Consider the following 20,914-nt stretch of genomic DNA (forward strand, 5'->3'; position numbering starts at 1 on the left):
GCGCAACATACATCTCATAACATTTTGATGCTGAAAGACTGTTAAGTGAAGATCTGCTCTGATCAGTGGGCAGGAGAAAAACTGGCTGAATGAGGTCATTATTTAAAACCTGTATAAGACAAAGCCATCTTATTTTAGTATACTGTGTCTTGAAAAGGACATCCCACACTGTAAGAAAACATTCCTTAATTATGTTATCTGAATTCACTAACTTTTGGTGTTCCTGTAACCACTCATTTTAAGGCTTTTTTTCCAGATGTATATAATATGTAATTTCAACAGCAAAAAAGAAGTAAGAGTGTATGATGTAAAAATCTTTTTTTCATTAAGATTCAACATTCTTTTCTGTGTCTAGTCCCTTTTCAGTGTCCTGAAATATGTTTGACAAAAATACATAATAACAGCTAACACTTACTGAGCATTTACAGTACACTAGTCAGAGGGCTAAATGATTTAAATGTGTTATCCTTACCACAACCCTTTGGGATAGATACTATTATTATTCCTTAAGATAGTAATATCCTCGAGAGATTAACTTCTCTAAGGTCACTTAAATAATGAGAAGTGCCTGGATTCAAAGCCAGCAGTCTGACTTTTAAACTCATCTTATTTGCTCACCACAATACTGGCTATTTGTGAAGCAAGCGACTTTTTCAAAAACAACATTTCCCCCTTCTGATCTACTCTTGTCTCCTTTCCTCCCACCCCATTCCTCTAGCTTCCAGACAGAGGCGCCTCTACTCTTATGCTCCACTCGAGCATGGAGTAACCTCTGAAATATTTCCTCCTACTACTAATTTAAGCGGATAATAAGTAAGATAATAAACTTATTAAGCTAGACTCTATTAAATCACAAAAAGAGTGCCTATAATTAATAGCAGATTTCTTTTTTCCCAAAAGTTATTTGCATCTTATGACTACTAATAAGAACATTTGTTTGCTTATATTTTAACTTTATCCTCAAAATTGTTGTTATGGTTAGGATTATTCCCATTTTATAGATAAGAAAGCTGAAGGTAAAAAAAAGTCAGTGACCCATGTCTTCTAATTTTAAATCTTGTTCTATTAGAGCAGGCTGCCTCTTCAACTTAAAGTTCTGGGGACAGTAATGCCTTTGAGAGCTACTCCAATTATACTAGTCTCCCCTCACTTATGGAGCCCCAAAAGACTGGCACCACTAATATCCCTCAAGTTTCATAAGAAGCTTATTCAAGAAGATGCATTTAAAACATAGTATGTGACACTTGGCTACCTGGCTGTATTTTTTTTCCTCCCGGCAAACAGATCAAACTACTATCAAATCCTCAAAGAAGTTGGTTTTATTGTAGACAACTTCTCAGGTATTCCAGCTATGGAGAATTCTTGGGATTTCTCAACAAAGTAAACTGAGAAGTAGTAGTAGAGATCTACCAAACAATGACAAGGAGGTTATATGCTGGAAATGATTAGGAAAATCTAAACTAAATTACCTAAATGTGAATAGAATATTCAGTCGATTACTAAAGAATGTCAACAATTTTAGATAATTTAAAGTACAGATGACCCTACATGCTGGAGTTTTTAAGACATGTGAATAATTAGTCACTTTAGAAACAGATTTTAATGCATTAAAAGGGGACATGTGCAGGGGAAATCAGGTGTGGTTTTTGTTACTCCATTTTAATCATTAAAAGAGAAGAAGATTTGGTCCATGGAGAAAGGAAATAAAGATTTAACAAATGTTATGAAGGACAAAATTGCCATCTTTATGAAAGATTAGGAAGAGGGCTATGAGGAATCAAAGGAATATGAAAATTTAGTATATGGGTGAATGAAACTTTTGGTCAGCAACCACAGAAGACTGATCCTTTGTAGAGAAGTATTTGTTTTCTGTCTTATGTTTTCTATGGAGTACTATAAGGGTTCTGGACAAAAAGCTAAAAACTATGTGCCTATCTACAGCTATTTTTCTTGAATAAAAAATAGGATTATTTAAACTCTTTTTTTTCACATTTCCTAGGATGATGTGTAGGAGAGTTACAATCCTTTGAATTTTATGCTTTTTGTACCTGAGTTTATGAAATGAGTTAATGGCCAACTGGAGAAGGAAGGAAGGAAGGAAGGGAAGGAGAGAAAAGTAAGATCTATAAAGCTATATTAAAGGAAGGTGGATGATTTTCATAAGCCATTATACTTTATAAGGACTATAACCAAGCAGTTTTAAGAAAATACTTAGAACTTAGTTTATTGAGTGGGAAAGCAAAAATCCTCTGGAATTAATTTTTTATCCATTTGACGTGTTATGTAAGACTTTGAAAAAATTATAGATCATATAAATTTTCAAGGTCATATTATTACTTTAGTTTTTCTCTTTCCCAATACAGTATCCATTTAAAGTATCATAATTTTGGAATACAGTGGTTAAAGGAAGCTGTTTTGTGAAGCTTGGGACCTTTCTTTTGTCAGCTCCATTTATTCAATATATCTGAAGAGGTTAACTCTTTGGAACATCATTTAAAAAAACAGATTTTTCAGATTGATTAGGAAAATCCAAACTAATTACTTGTATAAAAATAGAATATTTAGATGATTATTAAAAGATTTCAATTATTTTAGATAATTTAAAAGATAGAATCCTATATGCATAATTTGAGATTAAACATTTCTTAAATCACATCTTCAGAAATTTTTGAGTACAATGATCAGTTCCATTCAAAGTTCTATTATTAAAATGTGAGCTTTATTTTAACTATAATTGCATGTATTAATATGCCTGTGTTTTTCATTCTAATATTAATATATTTACATTCTTGATGTTTGTATGTTGATAACAGAATTCTTTGAGAAATATTGGGTATCCCTATTCTGTTTCTTTTATTGAAGCTAACTTTTAAATTGTGATTTTTTTTTAAGCGTGCTGATGACATCACAAGTTTAGTAACAGATACTACACTTCTTGTACACTTTTTTGGAAAGAAAGGAAAAGCTGAGCTCAACTTTGAAGATTTTTATAGGTGAGCTTATTTTTATATTTTTATTAAAAATTATTAGCCTACTGAAATCAGAAGGATCTTTAGAAATTGTCTAGTACAGCAATACTCACCTCTTTGTTACTTTAATTTTAAATAAGATCCTCTGTATAATAAATACCCACATTTATCAGTACCTACATGCCAGTGGTTGTATTGATAATTATAACAGGAAGTTACTGAATTTTTTTAAAAATTCCAGATATCTGGATTGATTGTTATCTCTTGTATATTCAGAAGAAAGTATGTTGCCAATTCCTTGTCTCAATAAGCTGCAGTGACAGTAACAAGTAGTTTTAAGTATCATTGCTATTCTGCAAGGTACTTTTGTTATCCCCATGTTATAGATGAGGAAACTAAACCCCTGAAAGGCTAGGTTATTTGCCCTGGGTGCTACAGTCATTAAGTGGTAAAGCGATCGTGTGCTCTTTTCATTCTCATTTACAGGGAGGAACTTTATTAATCTTTGCGTCATCATACAATTATTTCCATATAACCTTTTCTAGGACAGTGAGTATTTGCTCATCTCCTGTTACGATTACTCTTTATTTATCTTTTTCCTTCCTTATTACATTTTTGTCATAGATTCATGGATAATCTCCAAACAGAAGTTCTAGAAATAGAATTCCTTTCCTACTCAAATGGAATGAATACCATCAGTGAAGAAGATTTTGCTCATATTCTTTTACGATATACAAATGTGGAAAATACATCAGTATTTTTAGAAAATGTGCGTTACAGTATACCTGAAGAAAAGGTATCTAATCCTCATATTTAGTTGGTTATGTTACTGTTTTGCAATATGTGCCTCTAAAACACATTGCCCTTTTGTTAGTTCTTTGGCTTCTCTGTGGATTAAAAGATATCTTGGATGTGTTTCATTCTGTGTCCTAAATGCTCTGGCTACACTTTTAAAAATAAATTAATTGTATATTCTGGGTAGATATCCACATTTTTCTTAGGTATTTCAAAACTCCTTTAGGCTACTACCAGTTGTTTTATTCAAATTAACAATATCATTTTTCAGGAGAATTCCACTTAGCTCTATGCTTTGACTACTACCTAAATACCACCTCATAAAAAACAGTTTATGTTGACATCATTTCTGTCACACTCTATTCCTTTCCGTAACACCCTTAATAAAAGGTCATTTGAAGACCACCATTGATGAGTGAGTGATCTTATCATCAGCTGAAGTGAAGTTTTTCAAAGAGTTTGGATGGCATGAATGGTTAAGAACCTGGGACAACTGATTGCCTATTTGTTTAGTAACAAATGTGTTGTCAGTGCTTCTGAACAGTTGCATTATCTAGTGGTATTTGAATGCATCATTGCCACCAAATAGAACTAGTGTTACAAGCACCTCTTCAAGCGTGGGATGTTTTAGATATATTGCCTTCTATTTGTGTTCAGACAAGGATCAGGTTAGTCATCCAAGAAAAACTTGCAAATAGTTTGACTTTGTTTAGAATGGATACACTGTGACAATGTTAACAATTCTCCATTTCCCCTAAGGAATGAAAAAAAAAAAAAAGACTTCATGCATTTGGCAATTAGTTTACGATATCTCCAAATTAGAGTACTTTTTGTCTGTTTTCCATGTTAAACGGAATTTTTCCAATTCATAGGTACTTCCCTAAAAATAAATATTGAAAATTGTACTACCCTAGTAGTGCAATTTTTCCAGCTACTGAGGTATTACTTAGGGACTTGAATCTGCTTTTTTTTTTTTTTGCTTTTATTAAATGGAAATATTAAAATCTGTAACTTAAAAGGTTAAGTTTTTTAAAGTTAAATTCAGTTTCTGAAAAATTCCAATTTCTAGAAGTATCTTAAGCACCACAAATGATTACTTGTAGAAATGGAAAAATTTGCACGTGAATCAAAATTAATTGATTCTCATTGATTTTTTTTTTTCTACATTACCTCATCAATCCTCAGAGCAACCTTCCAGGCTTGACAACTTTCTTCAGCATATTTCTTTTAGAATAGTGGAAGCTGAGGCTTTCAGATACTTAGGCCGTTGTCCAAGGATTCAAATCCAAGGCTTTCTAAGCCAATGACATTCTTACCACACTCTACTTATGTCTTTCCCCTCCTTCCACCTACTTAACTCTTCCCCTTCCTTCCATCTCTCATCTCCTTCTCTCCAGAAGAATAACAGCTACTAATATTTGAATAGCCCTTTACATTTCTAAATTACTTTCATTTTCATTTGTTTACCTAGCAGATATTTATTGAGCATCTACTATTTACTTGGCTTTATTCCAACCACTGGGGTTAAAGTGGCAACATAAGCAAAATCCTTCTCTCATGGAAATGTATGTTCGTGGAGAGACAAACAAGTAAAAAAAGACATACTTTCAGATACTGATAAATGTTATGAAAGGGAGCAAGAGTCATGGGGACTGGAAAAGAAGGTAGACTGTTAGGACCTAGAGCTTTGCTGAAGAGTGAAGAGGTAACTTCTGGGGAGAGACTGTGAAGAATGAGCTATGCGAACTTCTGGGTAAAGTCTTCTAGACAGAGGTAACAGCAAATGCCAAGGGCCTGAGGACAGAGAAGCTTAGTTTATTTGAGAAAATGCCAAAAGGTAAAGTAAGTGGACAGGAAAATTGTAGGAGATGAGTAAGGAGAGGTAGATATGGGTCAAATCTTTTAAGACTCTGTAGGCTAAGGTAAGAAGTTTAGTTATTCAAATAGTGACTGTAAGAGTGATGGGAAGCCACTATAGTATTTAAACTTTAAAGCAGGAGTCAGCAAACTACTGCACCTATTTTTGTAAGTAAAATTGTATTGGAACACAGCCATGCTCATTCATTTAATATACTGTCTGCAGCTGTTTTTACACTATAATGGTAAAGTTGAGGCAACAGAGACCATGTAGCCAGTAAAAATGAAAATATTGACTCTCTGGCCCTTTACAGAAAAAGTTTGTGAACCTTGCTTTAGCATAGGCATGATGCTCATTCAGCAAATATTCAACAAGTATTGACAATCAACTGTGACACTCAGATGTGGTCTAATTCATGTGCCAGATATCTGCTTCATGTTTCAAGAGATATCTTGGCTGCTACATAACAGAATAGATTTTAGGTGGCCTGGCTTTGAAAGGAAGAGACAGGTTAAGATACTGTTATAGGTGCCCAGGCAATAGATAAGCATGGCTTGGACCAGGGTAAGAGTAGGGAAAAGGGGTCAGATATTGATTGGATCATTTAAAAAGTAGAGCTGATAGTACCTGTTCATGGATATTTCATTATAAGAGAAAAAGGAATCAGGAACTCCTAGGGCTTTGGCTTGAACCACAGGCTGAAACAATGCCATTTGCTGAGCTAAGCAAAACCATGAATTTAGGGTTAGGAGGGAATCAAGAGTTTTATTAGGAACCAGTCATATTTTAGATTCCTAATAGTTATCTCAATGAAAAATTAAGCAGGCAAGTTGGATATGTGAATCTAGCGGTCAAGGGTGCAGTCAGGACTACTGATTAGTAGTCATTAGTGTATATCCACATTGTCTGCAGCTTAAACTTCTCCCCTGAATTTCAGGCTTTTGCAATGTACTGCCTACTCAGCATCTCCACTTGAAGATCCAATAGATGTCTTAGACTTAATGGTTGCAAACCTGAACTCCTGGTCATTCCATAAAACTTGATCTGCAAACCATCTTCCCTGTTTCAGTTCATAGGACTTCGGTTCTTCTTAGTTCTTGTGGCCAAAATTTTGGACTCCCTCTTTTCACCTTCTACGTACAATCAGTCTATCAACAAATCCTATTGATACTACCTGTATAAGAATTTAACCACTCCTAGCCACCTCCACTGCTACCATCCAAGAAACCATTCTGTCTTGCCTGGAGTGTTGGAATTTCCTCCCAGATCATCCTTCTGCTTCCAGCTTTGCCTCCCTGCAATCTATTCTGCATTTAGAATTCACAGAAATGCTTTTGACTGTGATTTCGATCATACCACAGTAAGATTGCCATTCTTCTCAAAGTAAAAGCCAGAATCCTTACAGTGGCTCCTACACACACTGCTCCCTCATTACCTTTGACCTCACTTCCTATATTCTGATCCTCCTCGCTCACTCTGCACCAACCACAGAAACTCTTTACTGCTTCTCAAATCTTCTGTCTTAGGGCTTTGTATATGTTGTCCCCTCTGACGAGAATGTTCTTCCCTTAATAGCCACATGGCTCGTTATGCTATTTCTCAATGATGCCTACCCTTTCTAATCTAATATATAAATAATAGCCTATTATATGAATAATATATAACCTATTATATAAATGATACTCCCTCTCCTGGCTGTCCTTATTCCTTCCTACCTTAATCTGTTTTTATTTCCATAGCATAATCATATTCTAACATACTGTATAATTTGCTTAATTCCTAACAAATATGTTTTATGTATATGTATGCAAATATATATATTATGTTGAACTCTTGTTAATTGATGGATAGATGGTATTTTAAAATGTAGAACTTGAAGCTTTTTTGTTTTATGAATTTTACCTACAGATTTATTCACTCATGATGAAATGGCACATGTACAAGGTTACTAATTATAATGTTGTTTGTAATAGCAACAGGCTGGAAATGGCCTAAATGTCTTTCAGTAAGTCGCTGATCAAATATATCATGATATATCTATAGAATAGAATAAGGTGCAGCTGAAGAGAGATGAAAAAAATTCTTTACTAGTGTAGAACTATCTCCAAGATATACTAAGTGTGAAAAGGGCATGATTTAGAGCCGTTTGTAGACTATAAAAAGCTTATGCTAACTCTGGAAGGATTCACAGGACTAGAAATTGTTTCCTCTAAGGAAGGAAACTACATGGCTAAGGGTGGAAGGGACATTTTGTGCTATACAATCTTTGGGCCTTTTGAATTTTGAACAAGTGAATATATTAAATAAATAATTTAAAAAATTTTAAAATGCCATGGGACTAGGTAAACTTATCTAGGAGATAATGTAGATAGTGACCAGAAGGGATGGAAAGATGGCTTCTCATACTAACCATGTAATGCAAATGTTAACAAGAAAGTAGTATAATTATTGTTATTAAGCTTTAAGGAAATGGATATTCAGAAAGATTTAAGTGGCTTACCTTAGGTCATTCAGCCAGTAAATTTTGGAGTTTGGATTTATTTCTCCTAACCTTTTAAACTCACTTATATTTCTAAAAGTTATTATATACTTGCCATTTACATCAGTTACCAATAAACTTTGAACAGTATATATTGTGGCATAATTTATGGGATCAGCATGAATTTTGTGCTGAAAACAAACATGGCTTATATACACTTGAAAGCCTCATAAGACCATGTTTTCTGAACGTCTGTTTGTATTTAGTCAATACTATATTGTAATGATTTGTTTGGATTTTTTGAGTTAGTCTTTTCCTCTTCCTAGCCTTTTGTTGTTTATTTTATTGAGGTAAAATTTGTATAACAAAAAATTAACCGTTTTAAACTGAATAATTCAGTGAGATTTAGTGAATTCACAATATTGTGCAACTGCCACCTCTTTCTACTTCTAAACCATTTTCCTCATACCAAAAGTAAGCCCCGTACCTGTGATGCAGTCCCTTCCCGTTTCCTTCTCTCCTCAGTCCCTGGCAACCATCACTCTGCTTTCTGTCTCTGTGGATTTACTTATTCTAATATTTAATTTCAGTGGAATCATATAGCATGTAACCTTTTTGTTTGGGTTCTTTCATAGTATTTTTATTATTCACTTAAATTTATTTCTTTTAAGAAATGGGGTCTTTCTCTGCCACCCAGGCTGGAGTGCAGTGGTGCAACCATAGCTCACTGCAGCCCCGAACTGCTTGGCTCAAGTGATTCTCCCACCTTAGCCTCCCAGGGAGCTGGGACTATAGGCATGTCCCACTGTACCTGGCTATTTTTTTTGGGAGGGGGGGGTAGAGACAGGGTTTTTTTTTGTTTGTTTGTTTTGCCTAGACTTGTCTCAAACTCCTGACTTCAAGTGATCCTCCCACCTCAACCTCCCAAAGTAGTGGGATCACAGGGGTGAGTCACCATACCTGGTCTCATAGTGTTTTTTAGGTTCATCCACATTGTAGTATGTATCAGTATTTCATTCTTTGCTATGGCTGAATAATAATAATTGTCTATTTTATGTAAATACCACAATTTGTTTATCCATTCATCCTTCCATAGACATTTGGGCGATTTCTGTCTTTAGCTGTTGTGAGTAGTGCTGCTGTGAATATATGTGTACATGTAGTTTTGATTTGTATTTCCCCGGGGAGTAATTATATTCAGCATCTTTTTATATGCTTATTGGCCATTTCTTTGGAGAAATGATTTTTCAAGTCCTTTGCCCATTTTTAAATTAGGTTGTTTATCATTTTGTTACTGCTTTGTACATGTTCTTTATATAAACTGGATTCTAGAGCCTTATGAGATATATTATTTGCAACTATTTTCTCCCATTTTGTGGATTGTCTTTTCACTTTATTTTTATTTATTATTTATCTTTAATTTTTTTCTACAGACAGGGTCTCACTCTGTTACCCAGGCAGGAGTGCAGTGGCATGATCATACTCACTGCGACCTCAAACTCCTGGGCTCAAGTGATCCTCCTGCCTCAGCTTCTCAAGTAGCTAGGAGTACAGTCCCATGCTACCACACCCAGCTAATTTTGATAGTGTTCTTTAATGTACATGTTTTTAGTTTGATGAAGTCTAATTTATCTATTTTTATTTTGTTCCTTATATGTTTGGTGTCATATTTAAGCAGTTGTTGGCAATTCAAGGTCATGAAGTTTTGTCTGGTTATTTTGTAAGTCTACTAGCTTTAACTATTAAATTTAGAACTTTGATCTGTTTTGAATTAGTTTTTATAAATGGTATGAAGTTAGGGTCTAGCTTCTTCCTTTTGCATGTGGATATCCAGTTGTCATAGCACCATTTATTGAAGAAACAATTCCTTCCCCAATAAATGGTATTGACATCTATATTAGTTCACTTTCACACTGCTATAAAGAGATGCTTGAGACTGGGTAATTTATAAAGGAAAGAGGTTTAATTGACCCAGTTCTACATGGCTGGGGAGGCCTGAGAAAACTTACAATCATGGCGGAAGGCAAAGAAGAAGCAAGTACCTTCATCACAAGGCAGCAGGAGAGAAAGAGGGAACACACAGGAAAAACTGCCATTTATAAAACCATCAGATCTCATGAGAATTCACTCACTATCACGAGAACAGCATGGGGCGAACTGCCTCCATAATCCAGTCACTTCCCTCCCTCAACATGGGGGGATTATAGGTCCCTCCCTCCCTGGACACGTGGGGATTGCAATTTGAGATGAGATTTGGGTGGGGACACAGAGCCAAACCATATCAACATTCTTATTGAAAGTCAGTTGACCATAAATATTTGAGTTTATTCCGGTACTCTCAGTGCATGTATTTTTTGATGTTTTCAGCTTTTCAGTTATCATTGTTTTATTTTTGTTAGCATATAAGCTACTTCTTTTCACCTTATTTCTAACAGTTAAGACAAGTTCCATTCAAGTCCTGATGGTTTATTCCAGTAGTGATTCTGAGGGTGAGGATGGTAGAGTGAAGAAATGGCCACACCCCTTTTGTCTGCCCCTCTCTGACTGTCTGTCCCTCTTGGCCATTAAGAAACATTGCTTTAATTATCTCCATCAAAATACATGGCCCATTTGTTATTTTATAATTTTATATTTCTAAACACAAAGTGTTTAATCTACACAAAAGAATGATTGTATGTTCTGAATTTGACCTCTTTCCAAAAATGAGAACCATGTGTTGAAAAATCTGAAAGTTCAGATGTTGAACATTATAGTCTGTCATTTTTAAATTTATTTCTTAATTTCATGCCTGCCCCCCAATATATTGATATTTTTGTTTTCCCTTTATTTAAAAATATTCCATCCTCGTGTGTTTTACTCCTACTAACAGTAGCCTGTCACCCAGACACTGCTGTTATGGCAGCGGGTTGCAGCATAAACTGGTGCAGAACCACAGCAGTGACCAGTTTTTTTGGCAACAAGCTCTCCACGTCACAACAAACCCTTTCTGGTGCAGTCCTCCTAACTGATTCAAACAGCCTTCTACAGAAAACGTGATGGGTGGGATAGAGTCACAAAGCAGGATCCAAGATTGGAATGGTCATAAATGATTAATATAAGGAAAGGAAAGTAAACAATGTGAGGAGAAAAGACAGTAAGGATTCTCCCATTGCAAGTAAAAGATGAGTTGTAATTGAAGTAACATATACCAAAAGCTGAGTGTTTGGGTAATAAATCATTTGATCTAATCAGTAGCTGGCTTATATGAAACTAGATCCCTGTGGGGCTTTCCCTGGCCTTCCAACACGGCCTTGTTAGTGTCCTTTCCTCTCACCCTTGTATTAAGTAAGAATTTGTTAGGCCTCAACTCGGCCTTCTGCTCTTCTCTCTGTTCTCTTTCTTAATTATGTTAATTTGCTGAGGAGAACCCATTAACTAAATGCAGCTCCTCTTGTCCAAATGTGTATTCTCTAAGATACATTGTAGTTATTTCAAAGACTTTCCCTATTCAACTGAAGTAACAGCAGTGGCAATAATTGCAGTTTATACACATGACATTCCAGAAGAGGCCACCCTGACCACCAATCCTTCACATTATCCCACACCAGCCCAGTGTGGAGGCACCCAGAACTGTACCTCTGAGGTCATTGCACTTCCTGCCACTGCCCTGGCAGTGCTATAGTGACAGGAACAAGTGTGAATACACTGCGTTGACATGGAGTCAGCACTTTGATTTTGCATTGTCATTATAAAGACATTCATGATCTGATGATGCTGAATTCCATTTGAGGAATACATGTGCAGGGGAAACTTTTTTATGGCTTTTTTTTCTGTTTTTTTTTTCTTTATTATCATATTTACCTTACAAGGTTAAAAAACATCAGGCATAAAAGAGAGGATTTTCAAAATTGAAACTTTTTAATTCTTTTTTATTGGAGCTTTTTTTTTGGAATTTTGTGCTGACACGACAGTGTTTAAAAAATACTTTTACCTATTATTCTAATAGCAGGCAGCACTACCCAGTGAAAGTAAGTCTGAGTGAATTTTACATTCCAGTTGGAGAACAACGTCAAAATGTGCCCTGGAAATGTTTACTTACAAGATACATTGCAAATGCTTAATCTGTTTTTTTCTCTTATGTGTAGATCCTGATTTTAATAAATTTGGCAATACTAAATGTATTTCCATTTCCTTTCCCAATATAGGGCATCACATTTGATGAATTCAGGTCATTTTTCCAGTTTTTAAACAACCTAGAAGACTTTGCAATAGCCCTGAATATGTATAACTTTGCAAGTCGTTCTATAGGGCAAGGTAAGTAATCATCTACAAAAATTAAAAGCAAGAAGTAATACTACGTTGTTTCTATAGATTTTGGCAACCAATTAATTAAATATGAAATATCACCCATCAACTTGTGTGAAAGTCCGGTGTATACTTTCAGTGACAAGTCAGTTCTGGTACTTGTTAGAAAATAGCCATGAGGGAAGAAACCTCATGGCCACTGGGTGACATTGAGGAACTTGTGTGTACCTATGGAGGAAGCAGCTGGTCATGCCCTGTTCTCACAGGATGGTATTTTATTTTACTAATTTAATGCCTGCTGACTCAGAAACTGGAATTTTCTCAGCAGAGCCACCTCTTAGCCATGGATTTACATTAACCAACTAACCTGTAAAATTGAGTATCAGTTTTGCATAATTTTCAAATAAATACAGTGGTCATAGAATCCCGAGTGCTGGTGTCCTCAGAGCCAGCTGTCTTTGGCTGTAGGTGGACTAAGAAGCCAAGCCCTTTTCCTAGGATCCTGTGGCTGTGATCACCTTCCCTCCCCTCATGGCCATGTCCTTTTTAAAAATTCTTGCCCTATGGGGACTTTGTTTGTCTTAAGGTGATTTTACCTGTCTCTGCCATAATCTGTGTTAATGCACAAGCTTAAACCCCAGAGGACAGGCTATTATTATGTTCTAGAGAGAAGCCAAATTGCAGTCCCTAAGTGCTGATGATAATTTCTCTTTCCCAAAAACATAGATACTGATTTCATCATGTGGCCTTATTCATTTATTCATTGAATAAGAGAAACCTGAAAAATTTTATATTTTACCCTTTCTGTAGTCTAGATGTTCAAATATGGCATATTCTCAACCCATTTTAGTGTTTTAAAGCCAAAACCTTTGGCAACTCTGCCTCTACAGACTAGCCTTTACTGCTGTGATAAATCCATCAACGTGCAAAGAAACAAATCAATATCTGGTTACTGGGTTCAGAATAGAAAAGTTGTTTGTTTTTTAGAACTGGGAAATGAAAAAAATTGATGGTGTCACCTGTCTTGCAGGCGCTAGAAATACGTCCATCTCTTTGCCATCACAAGTGTCTTTATTCAGGTTATTACCTCTTAAAAGGAATATTGTAGTAGCCACCAAAGTGACAATCCTGCTACTAGCTGCTTTCCTCTTTGATGTTTCCTACACACCTGACAGAATAATCTTTCTTAAAAAATTAACTTTTCTATGACACATCTGCAATGGAAAACTCTTAAGTTTTCCAATTGCCTATTGAAGAATGTTCTGGTTCCCTGCCTCAAAGTCCCTGTGCAGAGTTTCTTGAGATCCTAGATGTCCCCGGCTCCACCCAGACCAGACTCCCTGTTTTCTGAATGTGCTTTATGCCCTCCCACCTCCCCGCCTGCCTTGGTTCATTCATGTCATCTCATCTGCCATTTCTGTCATCTCTGTAAGCTGAAATTGTCCTTTTGTGTTCAGCTCAAAGACAAAATCACATCCTTTTCCTAACCACTGCCTTTCTCTCCCTTCTCCCTGCTCCACACTACACACAGAAGCGATCACTCATCTCCAGATTCTCATAGCACTTTATTGGTAGTTTTTGTGTGGCCCCTGTAATGATTATTTGGGCAGGGGTCTCATTTCCCATCTGAACCGTAAGTTTCTTGAAAACCTATTCATCTTACTAACTTCTAAAGTATCTGTCACTGATAGTAGGTGCTCATTAAACATTCATCAAATGTGAATGCATTATTAATCTAAGATACAGCTGTTGCTTGGCTCTTTTCATTTAAACCACAAAAATGTTCATTACCTGAAAGACAGCAGGATTAATGGAAGGCCATGTTGCATAAGATCATGATTCACATTTAGAAAACAACTTCTTTTACAACCTTTCTAGTAATTAACACATATTATAAAAATAATAACAGTCTATTCTTTTTCTATGTAACATTTATCTAGATGAATTTAAACGTGCCGTCTATGTAGCTACTGGACTCAAATTTTCACCACATTTAGTGAACACTGTCTTCAAGATTTTTGATGTTGACAAAGATGATCAATTAAGTTATAAAGAATTTATTGGAATTATGAAAGACAGACTCCATAGAGGATTCCGGGTAAACCTACACATTTTAAACCTATTGATATCCTTTTTAAAGTCTGAGGGAAATCAATCTATCTAAGTTGAGAAATAATTTATCTTAATTTCTTAAGGATATAAACATGAATGCTTTATTTGAAAAGAAAAAACGTAGGCCTTACTTCCCTTAAAAAACAATTTGAGGTGATAAAAGAGAATGCTTTTTAAAAAATGTGAAATCAGTTTGACCTTATAATAATTTATTTTCATATTCAATTAATCTAATGTCTTCATCCTAGTTTGTGGAAGAAAAATGTTGCCAAATATTTTCAAAAAATTTAGTCTGCATATTAGCTTTTCGGACTTGTTACTATACAAATAAATATCACTATTTTAATTTAATTTTATTTATTCTTTTAGAGACAGGGTCTCGCTCTGCCACCCAAGCTAGAGTGCAGTGGCATGATCACAGCTCACTGCAGCCTTGAACTCCTGGGCTCAAGTGAGCTTCCTGCCTCAGCCTCCCAAGTAGCTGGGACTATAGGTGCATGCCACCATGCCTGGCTAATTTATAATTTTTTTTAGTAGCAATGAGGTCACTCTGTTGCCCAGGCTGACGTTGAACTCCTGGGCTCAAGCAGTCCTCCTGCCTTGACCTCCCAAAGTGCTAAGATTACAGGAATGAACCACCACACCTGGCCACTATTTCTCATTTTAGATGACACAGATTTCCTCTAGGTAACTTGATGCTCTTATGTTACTGCATAATCATTACTTTTTAATATGAAAAATAAGTTAAAAATTTTTTTATCGAAATCTTACAGTAAAAAATAATTACCAGAAATTCAGTGATTTTTTCCCCCCAAGAAACATGTTTTAAAGCTGGAAATATAGTATGAATCAATAAATGTGTACATATCTAACATATTATGGATGTGCCACAAATAGAAAAAGAGAAAAAATGTTCTGTTAAAATTAAGAGCTAGAATATTCAATCTTCCCTCTTGCAAGAATATCCCTAAGTTTTATCCTTTTTTTTTTTTTTTTGAGATGGGAGTCTTGCTCTGTTGCCCAGGCTGGAGTGCAGTGGCGCAATCTCAGCCCACTGCAACCTCCGCCTCCCGGGTTCAAGAGATTCCCTTGCCTCAGCCTCCTGAGTGGCTGGGATTACAGGTGTGCACCACCGTGCCCGGGTAATTTTTTGTATTTTTAGTAGAGACAGGGTTTTGCCATGTTGGCCAGGATGGTCTCAAGCTCCTGACCTCAAGTAATCCTCTCGCCTTGGCCTCCCAAGTGCTGGGATTACAGGCATGAGCCACCGTACCCAGCCAGTATTATACATTTTAAAAGAGAAAAAGTTATATATCCAAAACCTCAAGATTCATCTGAGACAGTATTTTTAAAGATTTTTAATGACTTTAAATGACTTTAAATGACTTTAAATGACTTACTCAAGTCCAAGCTACTTGAGTAAAGATGCTGTGTACTTAACTGCCACCTGGTGGTTAGTTGTTAACATTTTAGATGATGTCAGAAGTACTTGAAACAAGATACATTGAAAATCGTTTATTTTGCCTCAAAAATTTTAGAGGAGCAAGATCAAATTAAATATAAAGTACGCTAGAAACGTTTGCCACTGTATTGCTCTCTTAAGTGTTATGTTTTTATTTTTATTTATTACATACCTGTGGCCTTTAGCATTTTATTTACATTTGCCCTTTTTTTAATTTTTATTTTTAATCAACAAATAATAGCATACAAATATGTATTTATGGGGTAAATGTGATATTTTGGTATATATATAGTGGAATGATTATATCAAAATTATTAACAAATCTATCAGCTCACATTTTATTGTGAGAACATTTTAAATGTACTTTTTAAAAGCATTTTTGAAATATGAAATACATGATTACTAACTATGGTCAACTTACTGCACAATAGATCTCAAAATCATTTTCTTCCTGTCTAATTGGAACTTTGTATCCTTTGGTCACCTTCCCCCTTTCCTCCCCAGTCCCCCAGCCTTCCAGCCTCTGGTAACTAACATTCTACTCTCCACTTCTATGAGTTTGACTTTTTAGATTCCACATGTAAGTGAAATCACGCTGTATTTGTCTTTCTGTACATTTGCACACTTTGCTCTTCTGTTTTACAGGGTTATAAAACAGTCCAGAAGTACCCCACTTTCAAATCCTGCCTGAAGAAAGAACTTCACAGCAGATAAGTATGTTAGCTTCTATTTGTCTAAATTTGTTCAGTAACAATAGGGATCATAATTTATTTTTCTGTTATAACATTTAGAAAATAGCTGAAAGAAATAGAATTATCTAATTTATTTTTAATTTTTAAGTCATTAGAGTATCTTGATTGAAAAATTTTACATTAAACCTGAAGTTTTGTATGTGAGCAGACAATGTAATGAATCAAAATTGGACTTTTATAATATAGGATAATTAGCACCCAAAGAATATTTGTTACTGTTTTTTAGGATCATGATTCTGAGCATCCACAGAAAATAACAGCTTATTTGTTTAGTTATTTTAGTTGTCTGGCACTATATTAAGTGTTCTTCCACAAGTAGTATCTCATTTAATTCTCACAGATATCCCATTTAACAACAGAGAAAAATCAATGTTTAACAAGTAACTTGCATAGGATAACTTGCTAGTCAGTGGAAAACCAGAATTTAAGCTTCATTCTATCTTATTCATTTATTACTTCCTATTTATTATAACTTATTATTCCTTATCACATTTTTATTATTTATAACCCAAAGAAATGTGTCAAACTTGTTTCTAATCTCCAAGCGAGGGGTTTGTTTTTTTCTTTTTTCTTTCAAAAGTCAACTGTAGCGATAAAATTTTGGTCAGTTGTGGGTTTTTATTAGTTAGATTTCTGCAATGGAGATTTTATTGTTGGTTTAAAAATGCTTGCAAGTATATTCATGTATATGTTTCTTGCTGTTTTTCTCAAGCTTGAAGCATAGATAGATAGATAGATAGATAGATAGATAGATAGATAGAGGTGTTTCCCAAAGTGGTTCCTCAGCACATCAATGCATACTTAAAAAAAAAAGTTGCTTAGTCAAGTTTAAGAAATATCATAATAAAACTGGTTAAATAAGTTTCTTCCCCATAGAGTTTATTAGATTGTAATATGCTACTATGCATTTTGTCTTGCCAAAAGGAAATGGCAGTATTCAGCATTTTACAAATTAGGTTTGAGATCTAGTGTTTTATGGAATCCATTTTGGGAAATACTCATCTAAAATGTTTAGAGGCAAGCAGGCTTACTTATTGTCTAAGGTGGTAACCATTGTAGCTGAGTTAACAAAAGAAGTCAGGTCTTCCTAATCTCCATTTTAAGGAATTTTAAACTGCCTTATAAATTCTTAAACTAAACATTGAAAAAAAAGGAGGACCATTGTCTGGTATGTCCACACAGGTAGTGTTCCCGACCGACTTGTAGTATCACACTGGCACCATTGATTCTAAGTAATAGTGCATAGAGCCATACCGGGAAGTGGCTACCTTTCTCTAAGCCTAAGATTGAGGATTGCACAGATTACTAAACAAAACACTCAGCTTTTAAGTCTTTGTGTCTTATATTTTATGTGGGGTGTTTTTATTGAATTCCTTATGTTTCATATTATTATAAGAATATTTGATTAACACTATCACCTCAGAATTATATCCTAAATAAATATTGCTTTTGTGTTATTATTTTTTTTAATTAGATACTCCTAAAACAAAGTTTAAAGGATTACTATCTGTGTGACAAATAACAAGAAGCAACATTTTGAGAATGGAAGCAGGTCTGAGGTCAGAAGAAGTAGAGAATGAAGGAAAAGGTGAATGCTATGAAATTGATATTTTTTCTGGAACTGAATTCTTAAACATAAAACAGATAAAATGCATCTTGTTACTACAAATGTTATATATATAAAATCAAGTTGAGCTTTGCCTTGATTTGCTGAACTCTCTGCACTTTTTCATTCCCTTCAGAAGTATATAGATACTTCCGGTGACTACATATGAATGTACTTTCAATATTATTTATTTATTTATTCATTAGAAATTTTCCTCATTTCAAAATAATTTATGACTCATGGAATGTTGATCGCCTAAAAATGAACATCGCATTTTCTTTGATTTTGGACTGTGAACTTATTTTCAGAGATGAATATTGCTTGAGATTTATAATACCCTTAGAATTAAATTCCTGTTATTTGCCCAGTTTTTAATTACACTGAGATAATTTTGAAAACAAATAGAAATTAAGCTACTATATAAAACAATTGTTTATGTGTACTTTTAACTTTTAAAAGTACTTAATTAACATATGTTGTTTGACTTGTATAAAGTTTTTAAAAATTGTTGTTTATTTGCCACAGTCAACAGAATGTCTGTTATTGTTTTATGTATACAGTAAAGAAATTTAAAGTGTAGAATTTTCCTCCCCCAAAAAGTCATGTGTTGATAGTAGAAGCAGTGGTAGTTGTTGTAACAGTAATCATTGTCATTGTCATTATCTTCTTAAACATGAAGCTGCTCCTGATCATAGGTGGTACACGTTAATAACACTAGTAAAAATAACGTCTTACACTCTGTAACTTACTGCATATTGTTAATGTATGTCTAGCATCAAATAAGTATTGTAAAAGACTAATATAAAATGGTTTATAAGACTGATGTATATATTAAGTAGAAGCTAATATTTTTGTTTCTTGCAAAAGGACCACTTGAAAAGTGATGCTAAACAGCCAGTAATAATAATTTAAATATAATTTATTATTTCAAAAGAATATGTCTTGAGGGAAAATAAAAACTTTCTGTTGAATCACAACAAAATTAGATTTGTACATAGAGAAACAATTTGATAATACTTAATAGAAATCTGTTCAATTAAAAATGCTTAGTTTATACAAAGATACTACACAAAAATAGAACAATTAATCTAAATTAACGTATTTACATATTGCATATGGAAGATAAGTTCATTTATCTTCCTTTCTAAGACATATTTAATGTAGGTTACATACACTCCAACTATTACTTTGCTTTTGCATATGAAACTAGAAAACACTGACTTTGTTTTTATAAGTTATTAAATGTGAAATTGATCTGCATCAGCTTATTTATAAAAGTAATGTTATTTCCAAGAAAATGTTACTCTTAGCATTGATTTTGTATGTTAGACTTTTTACATTGTTTATCTAATATTATTTATGACCGTAATTTTAAAATATATTATTCATAAGTTCAAGGATCCCATATAGTATAAGAATATAATTTCACTTGCTTTGAAAGTTGATTTAATTGACTGACTAAATGAAAATGCCTACCCACTCATATAACATACCTCAGGTCTATTTTACCTTACACTGAATGTTCTTAATATGATTTGGTACCTAAAGTAATTGAAAAAAATGCAATTTCCTTTAATCCTTGACTATAAGTTATACTATGTTGCGTACATGGCAAATCCTGCAAATATAGATTAAAAATTAAATTAGCCCATTGAAATCCTTTATAATTCTGTCATTTTCCCAAGGAAGAATACCATTGTACATATGCAATCTTTATTTTATTCTTTATTGCTTATCAGAGTGAGTGGATGAAAACATTTGTAAGGCTGCAACATAATATTAAAATGTGAATAAATAAATGTTCTGATAAAATAGAAAAGAAAGTAAATTAAAGTGATTTCCATCATATTATCACTCTTGAATTTTATCATCTATAAAATGAGAGATAAAAATATCTCACTGAATTGTTACTTATATCAATTTAAAATTTGCTAGTGGTTTGAAAATAATAAGGTACTGACTACATGTATGCTGTTATTGTCAGTGTTTCCTTCTATAAACTGTTCTTTGGAAAAATTAAGTTATACATAAAATTCATATTAAACTTTTTACAGAAAGCATACATGATAAACAGTTTATGGTACTTCTCAGAATCATTTCATAATAAGCAATTTATTTAGCTTAAGTTCCAACTTACTGTTCTTATTATAAATTGCAAAGCAACCTGTCTTACATTCTTACATTATCTTAAAATAAATATTTCTGCCCTTGAATCAAGAAACATTGTACTTGGCTTTTATATGTATCTGTGGACTAATAATGACTTTCTGAAAATGTAACCTTCCAACTTTGGAAATCTTTATGGGTTACTAAACCTCTTTTGATTTTATTCCCTCTTCTGTGGCAACACATGCTAATGACATTTATCTCATCAACACCTTTGTGGGTAGGTAACTCACAGAGCTATAAGGCTTCTCAAAGTAAATTGTAGGAATTCCTAAATTATAGAACTATGGTCATTGGTACTGGAAAACTTTTCAGAAAGTTTATATGTGACTTAATGGAGTATTAATTTTGTAGGTATCATCTTACTAAGGTAACACCTAGAAATGTTTCAAAATACACTAGTTATTATCCTACTACTCATAGCCATATAG

The 20,914-nt window shown here is 34.1% G+C and overlaps 1 protein-coding gene across 8 annotated transcripts in view; it reads left to right on the top strand.

Annotated features, from left to right (window-relative positions):
* MICU3 (mitochondrial calcium uptake family member 3) overlaps positions 1-20,530 on the top strand; it is a 94,651-nt gene extending 74,121 nt beyond the window's left edge. For all 8 annotated transcript variants that reach the window (XM_034965684.3, XM_034965688.3, XM_034965685.3 and 5 more), the window contains 6 exons: positions 2,893-2,993; positions 3,594-3,765; positions 12,286-12,394; positions 14,326-14,483; positions 16,605-16,673; positions 18,186-20,530. In XM_034965684.3, the coding sequence (XP_034821575.2) occupies positions 2,893-2,993; positions 3,594-3,765; positions 12,286-12,394; positions 14,326-14,483; positions 16,605-16,673 (609 nt within the window). In that variant the 3' untranslated portion in view covers positions 18,186-20,530. The remainder of the gene's footprint in view (positions 1-2,892; positions 2,994-3,593; positions 3,766-12,285; positions 12,395-14,325; positions 14,484-16,604; positions 16,674-18,185) is intronic.
* The last annotated feature ends 384 nt before the right edge of the window (positions 20,531-20,914 follow it).

The sequence above is a fragment of the Pan paniscus genome, chromosome 7, assembly GCF_029289425.2.
Source record: "Pan paniscus chromosome 7, NHGRI_mPanPan1-v2.0_pri, whole genome shotgun sequence".
Classification (NCBI taxonomy): Eukaryota; Metazoa; Chordata; class Mammalia; order Primates; family Hominidae; genus Pan; species Pan paniscus.